Below are 23,264 nucleotides of genomic sequence, written 5' to 3'. Positions count from 1 at the left end.
ATATAGGGCAGAGTATCTGGGAAGGGGCACAGAGCGTCCACGACCTCTCCCAGCTCCTCCACGTGTTCATGGAGCTAGAAGCTTTCTGAACTCCATACTTCTGTGATTTTATGGCAGCCTCATCAAGGAGGCACGATCAGTCGTTAACTCCATTTTCAGCCCTTCTCCTTTCTCATGAGAATGAGGGCAGGGCTGAAAATTCCAGGCTTCTCATTGTGACTTTCCCATGACCAGACCTCATCCAGGAGCCCATCCAGAGTTGCCTCATTAGAACAAAAGACACTCCTATTACCCAGGAAGTCACAAGCGTTTCAGGAGCTGTGTGTCAGGAACCGAGGTCCAAGACCAACATGAGAATAAAAGATGCTCCTGTGTGCTTGTCACTTAGGAAATTGCAAGGGTCCTCTGTGCTGGGAACTAGAGGCAGAAACCAATGTATATTTTCTGTTATCTCACAGATAGGAACAGTTTTAATGGATCAAAGGGTGGGAAAAGTCTGACTGAAGGGTTTCAAGTGGAAGATGAGAAACTGGAGACAAAAGCTATGAATAACTCTTTGAAGCAGGTTTGTTGTAAAGGGAAAGAGCAAGGTGACAGGGCAGTGGGCCAGGAGGCACCCGCCAGCCTGCTGACAGTCACATGCTATGAGTGTGAGTGTTACTGTGTACGGAGCCGACAACCTCAAATGACCTTGCCTTGGGTAGACATATAGATTTTTGAAATGTTTGTCATTGAGATACTTTGCTAAAAGATAAAGATTAATCAAACCAGTCTTAATGTACAAATATTCTTCCCCTTTTTAATTTACATTCAATGTTTTCTCCAGATTTTTCTTTGAAAGTTAGTTTTTAACTGTGTTGCCCATGAGTCTTCTACATTTTAATTAGTTGTTGACATGACAGCCTCCCACTCTAGCCTACCTTTCTTGAGAAGGACCATATTTTATTTTTCTTTACATATCCATTTCTGGCACAGGGCAGATACTCCATAAATGCTTTTTGAATGAATGGCCATTGTGTTCCATATTGGCATATGATGTGTTTGATATAAAGGTCAGTGTCTTTCTAAAGTTTGCTGTTCATTTCTAAATAGAGATTATGTTTGGTCATTTTGTTTTCCACAGAATCCCTGCAGAGCAAGCAGAGTGAGGACAGGCTCTCTGCAGCTCAGTAGCACATCCACTGGGAATTCATCTTTGAAAAGGACAAAGCGGAAAGCACCTTCTCCACCCTCCAAAATACCTCTGCAACAAAGTGATGAAAATAGTCACGTGACTGGTAATGGCACTTTCCCCGTTAACATTACGTTTCTGCTGTTTTTTTTTAATATACAGTAGACAGTAGAAATAACAGATCATAAATTAAGCCTCTTTATTAAATAATAATAGTACTTAATCCTAGGCTTTTAATTGATTTCAACAATAATATTTAGATAGTCCTTGATTATTCTCTTTTTAAAATCTGCAACGTAACAAAATAAAATGAAAAAATTGTACAGCTCCATTATCCTAAAATGAGCATGTTATAATTTGTGAATCTGTTCAGAAAGATACTGCCTTTCAGGATTGGAATGTAGGAATGGGGAAAGTAGATTTTAGTTGTATCACAGCTGGACAGTAAAATGGCTTCTAACAAGGTTACGGCTATCTCTTTCTGAATTATATAAAAATTACTAAGTTAAGCTACTGAGGAATTGTTTCATTTGTGAATGTGACTTGCTCATAAGTTGTGTTTCTTCTGTCTTCTAGCTGGGCAGTCAGTACCTGCAGTTCCTACAGACAGTGTCTTGGAAGCCAGCCTTCCTGAGGGCCTGTCTAGCCCGGGTATGGCACCTTTATTCCGCATCATGTACCTACTGAGAAAGCACTTCCGGGATAGATGAGGAATGAATCTAGTTGTAATGCTCTGAATATGAAAGAGACACAGATGTTTTGACTCCATTTCCCAAATGTTGTATATTATGAAGTAAACTCCCCCCCCCCCCCGCCCCCAAGCCAAGTTCAGAATGTTGGATACAGAAATCAAAAGTTCAGTTCTGTGATGTTCCTTGAGTACTTTTCCTACATGGTCTACATGGTCTCCTGCTTTTCCGCATGCAGTGTCAGGTCACCATTCACTAACCTTCTACCTAAGAGGAATGACACATCTTAGGAATGTACCTTGGTGTGTTCAGGAGAAACCTTACATGGAGGTGTAAAGCACCCTTTCTGCAACTGTCCTAGGTATGAATTCATAGTGTACTAACCTCGTGGTAAGTATTTATTATGCAGTATTTTCTATTGTATGGTTTTGTTTTAGAGTCTCTCGAAATACATGAAACGCCAGTTTAAAATAAATTGAATCTAATCCTATTTCCTAATTTTTTAATAATAGCTATTAGTAACTATTTTAAGAATAAGTATGATAAAGTTTCTTAATCCTTAAAGTTAGATGTAAATGAATATGACAGCCTAATGTTTAATCAAAAATAGAAATTACTGTATCATACTTCAGCAAGGGGATATTTTGATAGGTAGGAAAATTTCTTAATATAACTACCTCATTTTTATCATTCATATTCACAAATACAGGAAAACTCAGAAGCACCCAAATGCTCCTGAATCTTTAACCCTTAGTTGATACTTAGAAATTTAAGAAATTTTAGAAATTTGACATAGAATTCTCCTTTCCTCTGTGATTAAAAACACTGTTATTAGATGATGAGTAATGATTTTTCTCAAGTCTTACCCAGAGTAGTATCGATGATACCATTCTGTTTCACAAAGGAAATCTACTAAATAATATCAAACTAGGTAAATGAAATGACAAGGTTCTGAAGTATTAGAGAAAAGTGGCTGCTGTTAACACTTTGCTTGATAGCTATGTCTCCTTCTCTTCCCTCTTTCCCCTTTTCCCGCTTCTTGTTTCATGCGTGGCTAACGGTGAGCTAACAAATCTGATTTCTTCCAAAATCCTTTTCAAGATCTCTATTTGCCTTGACCCTGTTGTCTAAGTGCTATTTCCACAGCTTTTACTTCTTTGGCAGAAGCCTCCCCTGGCCCTGGGCTCCCCGGTCGCGAGCAGAGCGCTGTCCCCACGCTGCCGGCGGGGGCGCCCCTCCCCGAGTGGCCTGCAACCCCCGAGGCAGCCGCCGCATCTCTGCCGTGTAGGTGACCTGGACTTCCCCGCCTGCTTTGGTGAAGACAGACAGATGTCATCACATACAGACTTGGTTACTTGTTGATTCCTTGTGTTAAAAAACGAAAGTAGTCTCTCCCTTTTTACTTGACATTTTATACCTTTTTTTTAGGGTTTGATGTTTTCCTAATCATATAGTGGATAAATATGGCAACATATAAAATGAGTAAAATCAGTGGCTCTGAAGGATTTCAGCTTCTCTTCTATTGGCTTGCTTTTTGGCAAAACTGTTTGAATTTTATGATTTTCAGTGTATAACTATATAAATATAAAAATGCATATATATCTTTTCTTTATAGGACTACTCTTTTGTTATCTAGATGCAGCTTATTTTCTATGGTATTGCTTTACATTGGTATTTTTATATTTTAATTATTAGACTTATTTTGTTACCAGATTGCAGAGCGTTATAGTTAGGTAATACTTGAATTCAATCAGAAGTGACTTCGCTCAATTTTTCAGTGACTCAGAAAGGGGTCCTCATCATCTCAAACCAGTTATTTAAAATTAGTATACTATCACACACCCCTTATAGGAATGAAGAATTGTGTGGCCAGTTCAGAAAATAGTTTAGGAGTTTTTAAAAAAAATAAAAACAAGGATTCATTTTCTACATGACCCACAAATCCCACTCCTAATAATTTTCCCAAGAGAAATGAAAACCAATGTGCATACAAACACCATGTGAGTCTTTATAGAGTTTTTATTTGTAATTGCTTAAAATGAGAAATAATCTAATGTTCCTAAACTGAGGAATGGATAAACAAAATGTAGTATGTCCATAGACTGGAATACTAAAACCTACCCATAAAAAGCAACAAATAATTAATACACACAACAACATAGATGAATCTGAAATGCATTATGTTAAGTGAAGGAATCCAGACTTCAATGGCTACATGGTATATTTCATTCACATGACACTCTTGCAAAGGCACAACTAGAGGGATGACTGTTGACAGGGGTTAGAAGGTGGAGCTGATTACCAAGAGGCATGGGGGATTTTGGAGGCTGATGGAATTATTCTGTATCTATGTGTGGTGGTCACACAAAGTTTTGACATATATGTATTTGACATATGTGTGTGTGTATCAAAACTGGACATTCCATAAAGTATTCCAAAAGTGGTGAATTTTACTGAATATAAGTTGTACCTCAGTTTTTAAAAATGAAAGAGAAAACAACTCTGGCAGCAACTATAATAGTGTCTGACACAGTGAACATTTTTTTTGAATGAATGAATTGGTTAAAAAGTAGTTCACCAGAGTTTAGATTTAAAACAATTCTGTTTTAGCAAAGAGTAGTATTTGTCAGACAATTTAGCCCTTTTGACCATCTCCAAGAAAAATATACAAGCTATTCCAAAAGGCTTAGTGCAATTTTAAGCTTTAACAACTTACAAGTGCTACAAACTTAACAAAGACATCTTTGGAAAGTTTAATTATTTAAATTTCTTTTATACATATTGTATTTTGTGAGTTTTAAATAATTTTTTAATTTCATTTTTTGTTTCAGTCAAATCTTTTAGAGGGACTGAAAAATTAAGATAAAAAATATTCAAATAAAGCTAAGTAATTGTAAAAGAATTTCAATAATTACACTTTCAAATGATTTTTTAAAAATTTTTAAACATACTTTTGAAGTTGTTATATCTTAAAACTACACTAAGATTTTGGATACTCTGTGTTCTTTAGAAGTGAATTTTCTTCCTTTAGAACATATGAAGCTGGAATATTACAGTTGCGACATAACATTTGTGAAAATTATTCAGTGTTCACAGCCCCACTTCTTTTTGTTGTTGCTGTAGTCCTAAAACTTGGCCATAGAATAAGTCTGTTAACACATACAAAACCAACTTGATTTAATAAAGCTTGGGAAAATCTGAACTAGTCAAACAGCAAAGTGTGAAAGTTCTCTGGGATGATTAGAATTTTTTAGAAGAATCACAGCCTTATGTAAGACCTTTAATGATAGGAATGTATTTCAAATATATATATATTTAGAGAATTCTGTATGATGCTTGTAACTACTAAGTTATAAAACCCCAGAAAAGTAATTTGAAAAGGTTTTTGAAGAATGTGACTCATTCTTCATATTTTAAATAATTGAGACCAGTTTCTTAGAGAGGACCTCATACTTAAAGTTGTATATCTCTATAACATTTGTGATGGTCAAGAGAGAAATCAGAAGAAAGATCGATAATTTGCTAAATGTTACCTAGGTTACTATAATTTTCAAAAGAGCTTAATATATACCAAGGAGCCATTTATAAAACACATTTGCATCTAAACTATAGTTACCTTTCATTTTTCTCAATACACAGATTTCAAGTTACATAAATATACTCTTACTATATAGGTACAATAGGCTACTTATTATAAAGACATAATATTATACATTGGTATCAAAATGCCTATTTCACATGTCATGATAAAACAAGATTTACATATATAAAGTCAAAGATTTATATATATTAAAGTCAAATTCTTTAATATTTTTATATGAATCTATTTTTATTTACAACAATGTCATTAAAATTCCCCATATTTGTTTATTATAAAGCCCAATAGCATACTTTTTTATCTATAATAAGATCCTAAAAATAAGATTAAAGACATTTTAAGTATTTCAGATATTCTTCAAATATGTCAAACTTTTTATTACATTTTCTAACTGGGCTTATCACTATAATCTAGGGCCATACCACCTTTTGTCCCCCTCTGTTGTAGTAAAATTAAACTTCATTCAGTTGCTATTATGTAGGTGGAAGTATTGAATTATACGTAAGCAAAGATCCAGAACCTCATTCTTTGGTTTAAATTTACTTTCACAGCTACTGTGGACACTAACTGCTTAGGAGGTCTCCCTCTCTTTTACCCAGTTGGCCATTTGTTGTCAGTGCTAAGAAATAATGATAAAACATTTTTATACAATGAAATATTAACCACAGCTATTGAAAAGAGACACACACACACACTCTGATATGGGACGATCTTTAAGATACAGTTAAGTGGAGAAAACAAAGTTGGTGGAAATCATCAGGTATAGTATAGTTCCGTTTACATTAAATAAACCACCAAGAGAGAAAGAGAGAAGGAAACGTGAGTATGCGTATCTGCTCATTATACTTTCTGATAATGTAGAGGAAAAAACTGTTAAGGGAAGTTGCCTCTGAGAAGCTAACTGAGTGGAAATTAAAATTATTCTTCATTGTATAATTCTTATAGAATACAAGTAGATACTTAAAGATACAAGTAGACTTGTATCTTTAAAATTATATTAAGCATCCAAGTAAGTGGCTTTTAACCCCGGTTGCACACTAGAATCACCTGAAGAACCTTAAAACTTGGTGCTACCCTTCAGAGATTCTGATTTAACAAACGTGGAGTAGAGTGTGAGCATCAGTATTTTTAAAAGATGCTCAGATAATTCTCAATCATAGGCATACTGGTAACTACTGAGTCAAACTTTATATAAGTACACTTGTAGCCGATACAAAAATCTTGTGTACTTGTTACTTACATTTAAAGCTACTACATGAGTGTAAAATAATTTAAATTGAAAGATTCTTAAATGAGATATGTAACTTGAAGCTTATAAGCTTAAATAACCTCTTCTTTCCTACCACAAATAAAACTTAGAGTGACACCATATTATTTTTAGAAATGTATGTCTGAGATAATCTGATTATATTTTAACATACTTATTCACCATTAGAAAAGTATTTTACTATATTAGCTTTGAATCAGAATTTAAGAGTCCAACTAATTATTATTTTAAAAATTCCTTCCTTGCCAGGATTGCATAGGACGAATGAGGAAAATTAATATTTAGGACTATATCTTCATTTCTTTGCAGCTGGAATGAACTCTGATTACAGCCTTGAAGAGATAGATGAAAAGGAAGAACTGAGTGAAGTGCCTAAGGATGAGACTGAACATACTTCTGTGAAGTCGCCAGACGTTCCCACTGGATCTACTGATATAATAAGTCCACTGAAAAACGATCCTGACTCAGCCCTTGGCAGTGATACTGGAGAGTCCTCACAGAACTCCAAAGAAGAAAAACAAGAAACTAGAAACACAGATGGACAGTAAGTAGTCTGTATGCCAGAAGTGTCCGGTGGTGGTTTGTTTAATTGATACTAGTCTTCTGAAATATACAACTGATATTTTAAACACAAACATAATCATTTCTTTAGTTTGTATGTTACCCTTTTACCATCATTATAAAAATGTTTATTCATAAAGTATCTATTTATATGTGATTGTTTTAAAATAAAATAAAATCAAAGCTACCAGTTCTGGTATCCCTGTGTTAGATAAACCACAACATGTAGTTATTTTTTATGAATATTAGAGTTTTTGTGTTGTGTTTGTTTTGCTTATTACCTTTTTGGCCTAAATTAACTATTTGATTTCAATTTTCACCAAATGCTCCTGAAGAATTTTTACTAACTGGTATACAAAACAATTCTGCCTGTTAGAACACGATGTTAAATCACTAATGTTATTTTTACAGTCAACTTTATGATGCAGAGAATGCTTTTTCCCCTTGGTCCTAGGAATCAAAAGTCATAGTACAGTACACTTAACATTAGGTTACAAATGCCACACCATGAATAAAGATGAAATCAAGTAGGCAAAATAAACTATTTTCATCAAGGTTTTACTATAACATGCATGGGATTGTCTCCAAATTAAACTCTTCTATCACCAAAAAACACAATGAGGTCAATCCATTCTGACTTGCCAGAAGCTGCCCTTGCCAGATGCAAGAAAAATGTCTTTAAAGGTAAACTGCATGTAGTTCCTTTTTCTTTAAAAAATAATTAATAATAACAAAAAGACACTTTTGGGGAAAATGTCCATTTTACCAAGCTTCTTACATCTTTCTTTGTAACAGGGCCACCATATGAAAACTAATGTTTCATAGCAGAATTTCCTCTCAGTTGTATTTTTTTCTTTGCCATTAAATTTCCAGTATTTGGCAGAAAAAGATGATTATTTCAGCCCATCTGTCTTTGGAAATTATTGCCTGTTTTCTCATCATGTACGTGTATGTGCGTCTGAATAGTATCAATGTATAACATATAGTCATATTTTGCAGTGGACCGCACATCACGGTGTATAATGCAAGCAATGAAGAGAGGGTGGTTGACAGTGTAAGAAACTTGAAGTCACTGGGCCCAAACCAGGAGAACGGTGAGTTCTATAAGCACTAATCGCTAACACTTTCATAGCACTTACTATGTGCCAAGGACCTTTCTTAAACACTTTACATATGTCAATTCACGTAATCTTGTATATTAACTCAGCTATGGGTATTATCACTTTAGTCCCATTTTACAGATGATTGAGCCACAAAGATACTGTGTAACTCAGTTGAGGTCTCACAATCCAGACCTTAGATTTGAACTCAGGCAGTATGTGTTCTATATGTGTTCACTCCAAAATGTGCTTTTTACCACTATGTGTACTAATTTCATTGCTGTTGTTAAATCTTAGAAGGTATCTCACTTAGGTCTTAAAGATGTATGCCCCGTGCACACTTGTGGTCTATTTCTCTTTTTTTCTTCTACTGACTCCCTAGTCCAAGCCTGTTTTACTTCCTAGTCAACTTGCTATACCTTGGGTGAAACTTGTCTGCCTGATTTTTTTCAGACCCAAACCATCAATTTATGTAACATTATGTACCAATATTTCCCACTACCCACCCCCAAACCAAGAGTTTATTCTCTTTCTCATGGTATCTTTCACTCAGTTCTGTCGTTAGGCCTATGCTCATTTTTATCTTTGCCTGGGAAATACATTTCCACCTATCTTCAGCCATTCAACTGTTATCCAAATCCTGCCACTTCACTTATTTTGTTACTTGATGACTAGAAACCATGTAGTTCTTTGGTTTCGATTCCTCAACTAGATTGGACAGTCTTGGATCGGAGAATTTATATCTGATACTTTGTTTGAATTCCTTATAGCACCTAGCAGAATACTGAGATATTGTTAAATATATATATTTAGGATTGAATTTCAGATAAATGATGCTATACAAATAGAAGGTGCAAGACGTATACAATTGTATAAGGGAATATGACGGAAGTGGCTTATGAGTTCTCATAGTCCAATCTAGTATGTTAATATATAAAACTAGGTTAAAATATAGGGAAATATATATATTCGTATTTGTGATATTGGGCTAATCCATGTTTTTTTCCAAACGTAAATATAGATATAGATATATATCATCTTATATATGTGGTATGAGTTGGTTAATTCGAATATGTAGGTCTCTGATTCATTTTTCCCTTGGTCAATACCATCCTGAGACACAAGGATCTAACTTACATATTTGTACATAATTTCCCCCTTTTTTCTTCTTGACTCAATTTTTTTTAACAGTATATATTATGATGGCAATAGCATTTCTGTTGAGAAATCATAATTTAAAAGCTGTGTCCTTTTTAAAATAGTCAAATGAAATCATTTTTGCTAAGATTTTAAAGCATCATGTTAGTGCTAGGGTCACAAGTACATTTCTGTAATAACATTTCTTTTGATTTGCACTTGATTTGCAATGACGTTTGTCAACGTTTTGTAATTTTTAAAAATAATTTGTTATCCTTAAACTGGTTTTGTTTGTCTTTCTCCTTTTTTTAACCTACCCTGTACACTTACCCAAACCATCCTTTCATCTGGTTTTGATGTTGGTGTCAGTTTTGAGTAGGAGGAAGGACAGGATAGTACAAACTATACCTTCTCCCTCTACTGGCCATTCCTGAAAAATGACCTATCCACGGACATTTCTAGCATTATTATCAGGTTTGTAGGAGGATAGACTAGCTAATAAACTCAGTAGTGATTCTAGGTGTCCAGGCCTGACATCACTGAGAATTTTGAAATTTTGATGAGAAATTCAGAGTTAGACAATGGTAAAGAAGGTGTAACCCACAGAAAGTGTGAAAAATAAAACTTCAGAACTAAAAAACCCCAACAAATTAGGGTTTGTTACAGGGGATTTAATTTAAAATATTTTTTTTATGTTGATTTACTTTCTTTTGGAAAATACCTATATTCGGTAGAAAATTAGAAATAAGAGAGAAGGAAATACAGTTAGGCCATTTCCTGATGCCAGGGACCACTTTTTAAATTTCTTTTGTGCTCATATCAGCATTGAGTGTACTAATTTCCATACAGGTGTTAAAAACACTTATGAACCAAGTAAATAAGAGCATGGGCAGAATTGTGCCTCTTTCATGGTTCCTAATCACATGTCCTTAATTTTATAAATCACAGAAGTTAATAATTATTAGTCATTGAGAAAAGAAATCACTTGTATAGACAATATATATTCTGATAATCCAGTTGCATTTCATTTGGGAAGAATAAAAGTTCCATTTTAGAATTATGTATTTAATACAGGAACCTTGCAACATAATATAAAATATAACCACCATAATCAAATAATTGTGCAGTTACTCAGGGTTTTAAAATATGAGGATCTTTTAAAAAATTATTTGTATCCAAATTTACCTGGCAACATGATTTTTATTTGCATGCATATCTTCCTTTTTTCCTTTTTTTTTTTTCTTCTTTTTTGAATAAAGGAACTATTTTAAATAGCTCATGACATTTTAGGCAGTGAACTTTATCTTATAGATGAAACTAATGACAAAACTACACAGAAATACTTGATATCCTTTCACAATTTGTTTTCCAAGGCCCACATTTCACTTGTGCTGTGCAAACTTTCATATCTGAAAGCAGAGGCCACTGAGAATTTTGAAGATGAGGGCTAGTTGGTTATTCAGGAAAATGGATTCCTCAGGGCATTTGACAAGAGGAGCACAGTACATAAATCACCTGGCTCAATACAAGACACGCGTGCACGTTCATAAAGCTGCGTTTCCTTCCAGATGCCTCAGTCCAACTCTTTGCCATCATGCTATTGGCTGGCAACTGTTGCTTTGTTAACCTAGACACTGGCAAGTGAGTTTCCTTTTCAAGAGTTCTGAATTAGAATTAAGAGGAAAAGTAGTGCTGGGGAGAGGGAGCTTGTTTTCTCTACCTGGATTCTGTCATGAGAAAAATAAGGATACTTTTTCTTGCAGAGAAAAATCAAAACCCACGTGATTGTTTCATGTAGTTGAAACTACCCATATTGTGACTGAAAACAAAGTTCTCTAAAAGTCTCTAGCAGGACACCTAATACACAAAACAGTAAACTTAGGTTCTGTTTTTATTTCAGCTCTTAAAAGGGAAGGTTCTGTTGTCTGCCTTAATTAAAATGGATAGCATTTGCTGGGATTGTTCCCCTTTTAATGTTGGATATGAAATATAAATAAAGTAGGGGTTATAGAAAAGACAGTATATTAAAATGAAAAAAACAGAAGAATAAAAATACATTTTTTGAATTTGTCAATGTCTTTTGTTATGTTTAACAATGACTGAAATACGGTCTTTACTTATAATAAGAAACATAGCTGTCTCCTGGGCAATATGCTATCCTAATAAGCATGTTAAATAAATAATATATATAATACACATTTTCACTTTTTACATCTGAGCAAACTGAGGCTCAGAGAGGTTAAGTAATAACATGATATGGCCACATAGGTTGTAATTAATCAAGCCAGATCCCAGACTCAGTCTCGATAGCAAAGCCCATGCTGTTTTCTCTGTATGCCACTACCTGTGTAATTTCTGTAAAATTAGTGAGTTGAAAATTATCTGTAGAATTCAAACCAATCTTTTTCAGTGTGGGGGAGGCAGGCATTGAAACCTTTAAGTTTTTCTATCTCTTTTCACATACTTCACCATTTTTTCTCTCAGTAGACCAAGATGAAATAACTGTCATTCCAACAAACACAGAAGATAATATGAAAAATGGAGTGAGAACAGAAATCAATGTAAGAGGTGTCGCCAAAAATAACAACGTGGACATGGAAGTTAACAGACTACCAAACTATCAGGCACATAAAACTGATACTGCTAGAAGTTACAAGGAAGATCATCTTGCTGTTTCATCAATACCAGATCAAAAACTGAATCAACCTAGTGCCGAAAAGACAAAAGTGCAAGATGCAGCAATTCAGACAGTCCCTTCCTGTGACAGTTTCAGTGGGAATCACCAAGATCATAATTCGTCTGACATCAAAGTTGATGAAAGTGTACAAACTTCAAGTAACAACAAGTCAACTCAACACTCATCTTTAAGTCCTCAAGATTCTGTAGATACCTCAAGAGAATTCAAGTGTCAGGGCCCACTAATTGTACATTCAGAAGATCAACTAGCCATAAAAGATCCAGTTTATGCACATGGTAATGATGACCTTTTGCCTCCTGTAGATGGGACTGATAAAAATTCAGCTGCTTCTTATATAAAGAATTATCCACTTTACAGACAAGACTACAATCCCAAGCCAAAACCTTCGAATGAAATTACAAGAGAGTACATACCCAAAATTGGGATGACTACTTATAAAATAGTGCCTCCCAGATCCCTAGAAATATCAAAAGATTGGGAATCTGAAACCATAGGGTATAAAAATGATCAAGAAATACATGCTTTAGGGAAAAAGGACACTCATGAGAATGTGAAGGAAACTGCAATCCAAACAGAAGATCTGGTCATTTCTGAAAGCCCAAAGGAGCCACAGGCAGACCTGAAACCAAAGCCTACCCTAAAAACAGAACATCAGGTGCAAAGCGTGGAGAGCATGCCTCTCAGCATGATGGCGAATCCTCTGAAACCTACTCCTAGAATGATGAGAGACACCGGCACGGCTCCTTTTGTGCCAAACTTGGAAGATATAAACAATATTTTGGAGTCAAAACGTAAATCTCGGGTTTCAAATCCCCAGGCCAAACCAAGTTCTTTTTTCTTGCAGATGCAAAAGAGAGTTTCAGGTCACTATGTGACATCTGCAGCTGCCAAGAGTGTTCAACCTGTGCCTAATCCTACACCAAAAGAATTAACAAAGAAAGAGGTGGAAAGGGATACAATACCTCCTCCAGAGCCAGCTCTTTCCCCCTTAAGTAAAACAACTCACTGTCCTCCACAGCCCCACATTAAACACACAGTTGACAGCAGTCAGACTACTGAAGCCTCTCCCCCTCCCATGGCGTCTCCCCCTCCCATGGCGTTTCCCCCTCCCGTAGCCTCTCTTCCTCTCGCAGCCTCTCCTCCTCCCGCAGCCTCTCCCCCACCCGTAGCCTCTCCCCCTCCAGTAGCTCCCAAACCTGTTCCTCTTCCTGGGAGTCAGTCAGCAGCACTGAATCTGAAGGCTCTGAAAACGTTTTGTACCCCTCGACCATATTCCGGCTCTGCTCCTTCACCGTTTGCCCTCGCTGTGGTGAAACGGTCACAGTCTTTCAGCAAAGCCCGTAAGGAGTCGTGCAGTGAAGAGGCCTGGGGCGCACACTCGCAAACTCCAACTGACTCAGAGGAAGGGAAGATTCCTTCCGTACATACACTTGTGGACGTCCCACAACTAGGTGTGAGTGATAAGGTAAATGTAACCTTTTTAAAAATAAGGGAGTCTTACAGAACAGGGTTTAAATGGGGTTAACAAGTATGTTTGTTGGTATGTTTGTAACTTAACTCTGAATTCATATTAATCCACTATCAAGCTACTGTTAAAAAAAAAGAGTGGTAATACATAGAATCTGATTATTTACTCAGAATTACTATAACTCATGTAACTTGATCATTACTATAAGAGCATCATTATATAATTGCAGTTTTAGCAAATATTTTAAAGTTTCTTTGCTTGTAAATGTGTATAGGGTTCTAGTTTAAACTCTATTTTTCTGTTTTGCTTATCTCAATTTATTTAAGACTCTTCTGGATATTCTGGTTTATTTTCTTCTCCAAGTCTCCATAATAAAATAGTTTTAATTAAAAGAAACATAGCAACATCAGACTAGATAAAATAACCAAACATTTCTCAGCTACATGTTTTCTATCGTATACACTCAACCTTAGCTTACCATTGTTATATATAAATATTTTAAATTGAAACCAGAGTTTAAATATGTAATTTTCTTAATTCCCCATTTTATTAATTCAGTGTCAACTTTCAAGTTATATGTATGTTGACCAAAATATCCCTTAGCCACCATCTAACCTTAGTAAGGTACAAAAAAACGGGGGGTTTGTTGACTTTGTGTTTGGTCAACTGAGTGATATGATGTGCTAGATTCAAATAGTGAAAGGAAATGATGAAATTCCCAGTACGAATTATGATAACCCCCATGCAATTTCTTAAAAAAATACTTACATTGTATACTTTTACTCTGATAGTGTTTAAAGAATACTTTCATATTTGTATGACAGTTCCAGAAGTATTTTTACTATTTTTTCAAACATTCCCAGAGTAACAGAGCATTAACCATATTGCCAAGTAAAGATTTTCCCATAATTTTAAAGCAGTATCTACCTTGAAGAATGTTGCTTCATATATTTCACATTTATGTTTATTACTTTAATATAATGTCCGGGAGAGATATATGATATAGAGATTAATTCTTGGGAATAAAGCCTGTAGTTTTTCTTAGAATGGAATATCATTTCTAAACAACAGAAGCTTGATTTAGATAATAGTTTTTGAGCCATTGTCTGAGCTCTGTTTAGCTCATCTTTTGTAAAGATATTTACTTGGCAGTTTGAAAAAGACATTTTTAAGTTTGAATACAGTTGCCAGTAAAATCAGTTACTAAATATTCCTTCCTATGAAGTTTAATTAAATTTTTGATTCTTAAATTTGGAAATTCCTAATATTTATTTTTAGTCTCATGGGAGAAATAAAACGTGGCTATCACTGAGTTCACGTGACTTCCAGAAACACAAAATAAGCTGTTACATGTGACATAGTCATTAATATTCCTTTATTAGAAGATATGTTAGATTCCTCCAATATGAATTGCCAATATTGGTCCATTTGTATGGTCAAAAATAATTTCACAACCCTAATATATTGGCATTATGCAAATCGGTTATTTTTTAGACTGTTCAATTGTTTATTATTACTTTGGCTCTTCTAGCCAACTCCATTGGAGATATCAGCATTATTTGACTCAAAGACAGTAAAATTACCACTGTATTCATGAAACAATGAGAGGTATCACTTTTCTTCCTTAGCCTCTTGAGTTCAAATGAAGGCAAATAATGCCTTCATCTTCCAGCTGAGCTCTGGCAGCAGAGATAACTCAGTGGAAGAGGAAATAGAGCTGTGCCTAAAACACCACTGTGGCAAATAGTGATGCTTAGAGCTTTTGATGATGAAAATGTTTTGAATAATGGCCCATTCTTCACTTGGTGTTCGTATAAATATTTCACATTTATTTTTATAGGAAAATAATTCTACACATAATGAACAGAATCCCCAAATACCATCTCCAACTGACTGCCCATCGTTCACCCTTAAGAGACAAAATTCTTCAACATTCCAAAGCTCTGACCCAGAACAGATCCGACAGAGTTTGCTGACTGCAATTCGTTCTGGAGAGGCTGCTGCCAAATTGAAAAGGGTAAGTTTTCTTTATCAGATGGGTGACAGGGGGTTTATTTTCAACACTGTCAAACTAATACTTAGGGGGAATTGTTTTCTGGCTTTTAAATCTGAATAGGGAATATGCCAGAAGGTACTCTTTTATGTCAAGCGGTCATTTTTGAAGTATAAGCTGAGAGAGTCCAGAGTATTACACATACTTAAAAATATGTCAGGTCTATTTTCCAAAACATAGGCCAGGTGCAGAACACGAGTTTTGCTCGTTATTATCTAACTATATATAGACAGTGCTCTGGACTCTTATTTTAAGAAATTGTGTTACCACAGCAAGAGAGATTCTGTGCAAAAGAAAATCCCTCCTTTATTCCAGAAAAGCTGCGCTATTGTAGGAGTCTGCAAGTTTTCAGTCATAGCTCCCAGTGATCCAAGTTATGACCGTACGTGGGAGTGAGTGGTTGCAGTGCGGGTGGGGAGTTTTATAGGTTAATCCAAAAAATGTAGGGAAAATCTAGAGAATTCAGATGAGACCTAATGCAGAGATTCAGATCTTAATAATGCCCTGCAGGAGTCCAGATTCTCCTTCCTGAGATGTAGGAGAGCAAGGAGGTGTGCTCCTTCTTGGGCAAACACCAAAAAGCATCACAGGGAATTATCTGTAGATGAATTTCCTCCCTTTGTCGCCTCCATCCTCTGAAAGAGGACGTGGTAAAGCCCTGCGTCTGGCATCATCACTTGGACTGCCCAGAGGCTATGTCTCCCTAAATGTCTTTCTTGTTCTTCCCTTAGTCATCTTGGTTGCAATTTCCTCAACACCCGAGACAAGAAAAGTACTTATTATTTCACTGACTCCCTAGGCATTTCATTTTGTGAATTGCTTTTCTAATCATTTTAGAAGCTATTTAGAGAAGAGTAAGAGACTTGTTGAGCAAAACACTGAACTCAACAGAAATGAAATCTGCGAAGGAACAGGAATGCTGCAAAGATAGAAAGGGGAAGGCCTCCGGGCACATCTACACGGCCAGCCTTGCCTGGCTAGCCAGCATCCCACGTAGGTTTCGGTGGAGCTGTGAATGACAGCCGTTTTCATGGAGGACTTGGCACTCCCATCTGGGCCCACATAGAGACAAGAGACAAGGCAAGAGATTGCTTGCTCTTAGGAGTGGAGGAAACATGAAGGAATAATTTAGGGGATTAAGTATGAATTTCATAGATTGGTTGTAGAGTTTGAATTTAGGTGCCAGGCAGCAAAAAAAATTTGGTATTTCACAGGTCATGAGATTTATATTTTTGTGGGGACTATATGCCCCTGTAAAAAAAAAACATTGTACATCCTCATTTATGAAAATAATTATTTATAATATTGTAAATTAAGGATAAGGTTCAAACCAGTCACTTCCAGTTTAAAGTTTTCTCAATTCAGTAAATTTGATAAGCATCTTTTCTTAATGCAAAAAAACACCAAACATTACCAGGGATACAAAATTGAATAAAATGAAGCCTCTACCTTCTGGTTGTTTATAGTCTGGGACTGAGAAACAGTGGTACATCCAGCCCACAGGAGAACAGAAAATAATCTCAGTATCTTTGTATTAAGTCAGTGGATTTAATAATCAGTTTCAATGAACTAATTGCAGAAAACAGTGCATTAAGTTGGACATGCCTTTCCGGCCAACAGTATTGTACTGGCAAGCAGCTGTATGCTTGGTGTGTTATGGGCTGATTTGGCAGCCTCTTCACATATAAAACTCACAGTGCTTCCAGAAAGAGCTGGATGTGAATCAACAACAGAAAGCAGGCACTAAGTGATGATCCTATAATTGTATCCTGTTTATAACTCATTACTTTAGGTTCTATTGAGTCTAAATTTTCTTTCAGTAGGAGGTTATTGATAGTTCTGACTCTACATAATGCCAGCTCCTAAATTCTGTTTAATGAAAACTCATTACATAATCCCTTTTCTTCCACTAAAGGTAGACTCAGGGTCCAGTAAAGTTCATGATATCCACACTCCATGATCAGCACCTTCACCTCTAGTTATATGCCCTACAGATGCGTTGTTATGTACCGAGACTCACATACAAGAATATTCGTGGAAGGTTGTTTATAATAGCTCCCAACACAGATAACCATAATATTATCCAAAAATAGAATAGTAGTATATTCAGAGAATGGACTATCAAGTAGCAATAAATCTGAAAAAATACACTAAACAATGTAGATAGAGACATAAAAATATACATGCAAAACTAACTAATATTATTTGGTAATGCATGCATTATTATATTTCAAAAAATTGCAGAATGTTGTAGGAATGGACACAAGAAAGGTCTCATTTCTTGTGATCTCTGCTTAAGCCTCATATTTCTGTCCTGTACTGAACATTTCTCCTGGTTTGTTTTAAATTCTAACATTTCTTTTATAGAACAACAGTTACGGTGCCAAATAAAATCTCCAGTGATTTTGACAGTGAGTTTAGATTGTTCATCAGAAAGTTGGCTCCGTGTTTCCCTGTATTTTGGCACCCAAATGTTCAATTTAACTCCAGGTACCAACCTGCCTTATGGCTCTTGTTCATACCCAAGCAATTAACCTTCATTATAATAATTGTTCTAATATGAATCAACTGTCTAGTTGATTGCTCTGGTGTAAATGCAGTCATGAACATGCCATGTTTTTTCATGTTTCTTAAAGCTTTTTCCTCATACCTTACCCTGACTCGACACCCATATAGTCACAGTGATTTGTCTTGTCTTCATATAAAGCATCCATAAATCTAGCACAGTATTTTTGTGTTTGATGTTCAGGTGTATATGAATCAGCAAAATTGTTTTCAGAGAGGAAGACAGACTAAGTCATCTATTATCATTGACTTGTGTTGACATAAGAATTTCTTTGGCTGTTTTCAGTTCTTGATGGTGCTTCATTTACTCAGGTTATTCCACTATTACAAGGAGAATAAAAGTTTGTAAAAATAAAGTCTGAAAATAAACTGACAAATGATAGTTAGTACTTGGTATTGAGTGTTTCCTCAGAAAGTGAAATTTATCTTTAGATAGAAATCTGAAGGGAAGAAGAAACCTGGGTAAGTCACCCAGAATCTTGCTGGCTTGTTTTGTTTGTTTAATTAGTCTGCTTTTTATTCGTAGTTCTTTGGTTTGAATTTGAGCAATCCAAGTGTTTCAGGTTGGCAGCTCTTTCTATATATATTTTCTTCTTTCTATATATTTTTAAAGTAAAAATAAAGGATAGTTTCATAGTTATTGCTCCTTATGGGAGTATGAAAGCTATGTGAATATTCCTGAAAATTCCTTAAACTTCAAGGGTAGATAGTCAACTAGAAGATGCTCACAGCAGTAAATTCTTAAATGTTAGTTTTTAAAAATATCTTTATTACGAGTGTCCAGTAATCATTGTTCTAAAAATTCAAGCAATACTTTTTTACTTTATAAATGTTCATAAAAACTTACCTTATTCCGTTCAAGAAATAGTCATTGAACTACACTGTGCCAGGCACTAAAGTAAACATGAGTATGAAGTGGGTACAAAGTGGCATTAAAATAGCAAGTTCTCTGACCTCAAAAAATTCATAGAATAATATTCTAATGATATCTTCTCGTGTTTGAAAGTTAAGTAAACGATTTCTTAAACATCAAACAAAATACCACTTCCCCCCAGAGTAATTGCTTTTGATAGAGTACAGTGTGACCTTTTGGACCGCTTTTGTAATATATAAATATTTAGTTTTTCTAATAAAAATGGAATCTTCTGTAAAACATTCATAAACATGTCTCTTGGAAACTTCCCATTTCATTACATACATATCTATCCTGTTCTTTTAAGACTACATAGTATTTGACTATGTGAATGAACTATAGCTTATTTGTTCTATATTGGTAGACTTTTAACTGGATTCTAGTTTTTCACTCTATAAATGGTGCTACTTCTAGACATTTAGAACCATCAGAATGTTTTTGAAAAGCTTAAACCAAATTTTCTCTCTTTTACTTGACAAAGAATATGAAAACTGTAATGTTGGCAAGAATTACAAAAAGAACCCCTCACGCATAGAATTTTTGGACCAGTGTTACATAACAAAAAGTCATTACCTGTCAGTTTGTCGACTGTACTTGGAAAGAAACCCCACATGAATACTGAACAGGGTGCAGATACTGTTGGCAACTTTTCTTCTTAGCTATTTTCTTTCAGGTGGATAGTGTCAGCCACTCTGCTCTGCTCCATCCCAGTTTCATAAGACAGTCAAGAAAATTGGTTAGTTAAGATGAACAATCTTTGTTTAGTAAAAGGCAAGAACTGAAGCACCAGGAAACCAAAGCCAAACTAAATTTGCCAGTTTTCTTTTCCTTTTCACTAACTTACTCCCTTGCTAGCAGAATCTGTGGCTTTTTGTACTTCAGTTTTCTTGTGGTGGGAAGAGGATAATGTTTGGTTATAAAACTAAACTAAGTCAAAATATAATCTAGACATAAACCGTTTTTCTTAAAATAAGGTCATACTTTATATATATATTTCAAAATATTATACCTATTTACTATTCAGAATCAAGATGATTTTCTTTTACATTCTTGGAATTTCAAGCTATTTAGGAAATTTTATTTTAGGGTTTTTGTTCACTTATAGTTTGTCAATAGGAAACTTTGCCGTAGAAGTTTGGAAGATGGTTTATTTACTAGGGAAGAAACCTCCTTTCCATCCTGCAGTTGTTTTGGCATAGCAGTTATAGATTTGACTTTTTTTTAGCCCTTTAGGAAGGCATTTTAAAAACCAAAGCTATTTTTTCTTATACATAAGAGGTACCTGGGACGGTAACTTCAAGTTAATATGTGTCATCAATACAAAAACTGCAGAATTCACTGCTTTGTGGAATTCACTTTCTTTTTCTGCATTCTCCTCGGTACTTTGGGGAAGCCAGAATTAATCTAGCTAAAAATGCACTTTAACAGCTTGGCCTGCAGTCTGTTTGTGCTCTTGTCCTTTGAGTTGATTTGGTAATTTTGTAAAGACTAAGATGTGTTAATGGATTATTTAACTTGTTTGTTGTGGAAATAACAATTCTCTCATTTTTAATTTCATGGTAGAATGAACATTTATCCTTGATTATTTGAAATTTGTTGAATAATAAATACTAAATGTTAGCATTTACCATTAAGCAAAAGTTAAAATGTAATTGTTGAAAACTGAAAATCAGACAGCTCTCCCATGTTAAATTGATGTGTGCAAAGTGTGTTTCTTCCTTCTCAGGTTACTGTTCCCTCAACTACAGTATCTGTGAACGGAAGGTCAAGACTCAGCCATTCCATGTCTTCTGGTGCCCAGGATGGCCATTAAAATTTGCCCCACCATACTGCACTTCAGCACCTCTCCTTCACAGAACAGCTTCATACTAACGGAGAATGTTGGCAAATGTATATTCAGATGTACACTAATATATTATCTATTAAAGCATAAGAATTTGTGTTGTGGCTTCTAATGCCAGAGGAAGAATTACTAGAATTTATAATTTATAATAATGTTTTTGGCCTTTTTTTGCCTTAAGAGCTGAATATGCTGCTTTAGAACTTTAAGACAAGGTGTTAAGGACTTTCATTTTTTTCAAAAGAGAAATAGTTACCTTTTGTTGATTTCACTTATTGACATATTCTCTACAATGGTGACTTAGACAAAAGGATAAATTAAGATTCATAGACTTCTATTTGTGTGACACATAAATAGCTAGGCATAGATCTGACATTTGCTGCCTCAATGTTACAGTTTAATTGGAAATGTTTAAGTTATATTTAAAGCCTCTTTGTGCTGAAAGTATGATCTAGAAAACTAATGATCAAGCATATTCAGTTTAACAGTTAATTTCAGTGATGAATCACTTAGTGAACAAGTCTTATCTTGTGTGTTCTTTATGTAATTACAAAATCAGTGTCAAGTTTATAGAAATTCATACTATTTTAATATTTTATTAACATGGACACACTTAGTTTTTTAATCTTTAGAACTTAAATTGCACAAGGAGAATTTTAAATATTTTCTGTATATAATTACGATATTATTGTCACACAGATTACACATTTTATGTGCCAGAAGCCTTAAAAATCTTCTTGTGAAAATGTTGATATTTTGTGACAATTATTTCAAATTCGATATGTAGGGAGCAATAGGGGTTAATGTCCATATTGGAAAACTTCAAAGGCTACTTGGAGGTTTTAGGAATCCTGGTTTTAATTACAGTGATAAAACTATGCAGTTCAAACGCTAATATTCTAAATAATAATATATATTTACATTAAAGCTAAAACTGTTAAGGAAAACAATGCCTGATTTGTTGGCTTATAACTTGTTCTGGGGCCTAGAGCTTGTTGATGTTCTGTTCCTGCTTTAAGAATCTAATTGCTCACTTGTTCTAAAAGCTTTGTCAAACAAACAAACCGATGTTAGGTTGGTTTTTACTAAAGCTACTGGGATATCTGCCTCTTTGGAAAAATGTCTTGATTTTTTTCCCCCTGTTTAATAAAAGCAAGTTATATATTTGGGATGCTTTTTTTTAAAATGCAGTTTGTGTCTATCAGTATATTTGTGTATTTCACCTGATGAATACATCTCTATCAGCCACTAAATAAACAAGTAATAGTAAGACCTACCATTTATCAGCGCTTCTAGTGTACATAAGCCAGGCGTTCTAACTCCACAATTTATGATCTAAGCATGTAAAATGCTTAGCAGAGTTCCTGACACATGGCAAGTACACATTAAAAGTTACATGTTGCTGCTAGTTTCTTGAATCAGACTTGAAGAACCTCATATATTGAAACCTATGTTATGTCATTATAAACCAATAGGAAAAGTGGCAACTTCTTAAAAAACTGTGTTTGATTATCCACTTGGAAAGTAAATTTGAACCTCTACCTCAAACCATAAATAAATATTTGAGTTAAAGACAACTCTTAAAAATAGTACTTTAAAAACTTAGATGGATATATTCAACATTTTTCGTACCTTAGCACAGGAAAACTATTTAAATAGGGCAAAAAGACACAGTAATAAAAGATTTGATACATTTAAAAATATTAAAATTTAAAATTTATATGTATATTAAGTACTATAAAAGTGAAAGGTTATAAGTAAGATGTTTTTAATATATACAAGGGTTAATTTGTGAAAATGTAAAAATTCCTAAAACTCATGAGAAGTCTATCCAATAGAAATATGCACACACTGAAAAAAGAAGAGTTATTCCTTACAAGAGGAAATCTGAAAGGCCAAACATCTGGAAAAAATACTCTTCACTAATAATCAAGGAAATACAAGATAAAAACAAAAGGAAGTATATTATATCACACCCATCAAATTAGTAAAAATGTAAGTTTCAAAATGACAACTTGTCAAGGACAACAAAACAAACTCATTGTTAGTGGGGAAAATACACAGCACAACCATCAAATTTGCAACATCTAGCAAGCTTAAAGATCTCTTACCTTGTTACCTTACAGAAGTACTTATGTATGTACTTAAGGAGACAGATTCAAGGCTGCCATGAATATTTTTAAAAGACCAGAAAGGAGTCCTAA

At 34.7% G+C, this 23,264-nt stretch overlaps 1 protein-coding gene across 9 annotated transcripts in view; it reads left to right on the top strand.

Moving 5' to 3' along the window:
• Window positions 1–22,231, top strand: part of COBLL1 (cordon-bleu WH2 repeat protein like 1) — a 141,586-nt gene extending 119,355 nt beyond the window's left edge. For 7 of the 9 annotated variants that reach the window (XM_032479597.1, XM_032479592.1, XM_032479595.1 and 4 more), the window contains 8 exons: window positions 1,124–1,277; window positions 1,748–1,822; window positions 3,025–3,144; window positions 7,035–7,269; window positions 8,286–8,380; window positions 12,008–13,686; window positions 15,530–15,706; window positions 20,947–22,231. In XM_032479597.1, coding sequence (XP_032335488.1) covers window positions 1,124–1,277; window positions 1,748–1,822; window positions 3,025–3,144; window positions 7,035–7,269; window positions 8,286–8,380; window positions 12,008–13,686; window positions 15,530–15,706; window positions 20,947–21,033 — 2,622 coding nt within the window. In that variant the 3' untranslated portion in view covers window positions 21,034–22,231. The remainder of the gene's footprint in view (window positions 1–1,123; window positions 1,278–1,747; window positions 1,823–3,024; window positions 3,145–7,034; window positions 7,270–8,285; window positions 8,381–12,007; window positions 13,687–15,529; window positions 15,707–20,946) is intronic. The other 2 variants (XM_032479590.1, XM_032479593.1) reach the window with 2 other exon arrangements.
• Window positions 22,232–23,264: the final 1,033 nt, after the last annotated feature.

Source organism: Camelus ferus, chromosome 5, assembly GCF_009834535.1.
Source record: "Camelus ferus isolate YT-003-E chromosome 5, BCGSAC_Cfer_1.0, whole genome shotgun sequence".
NCBI lineage: Eukaryota > Metazoa > Chordata > Mammalia > Artiodactyla > Camelidae > Camelus > Camelus ferus.
Note: the sequence above shows the minus strand (reverse complement) of the source record. Positions and strands in the feature narration are given on the sequence as shown.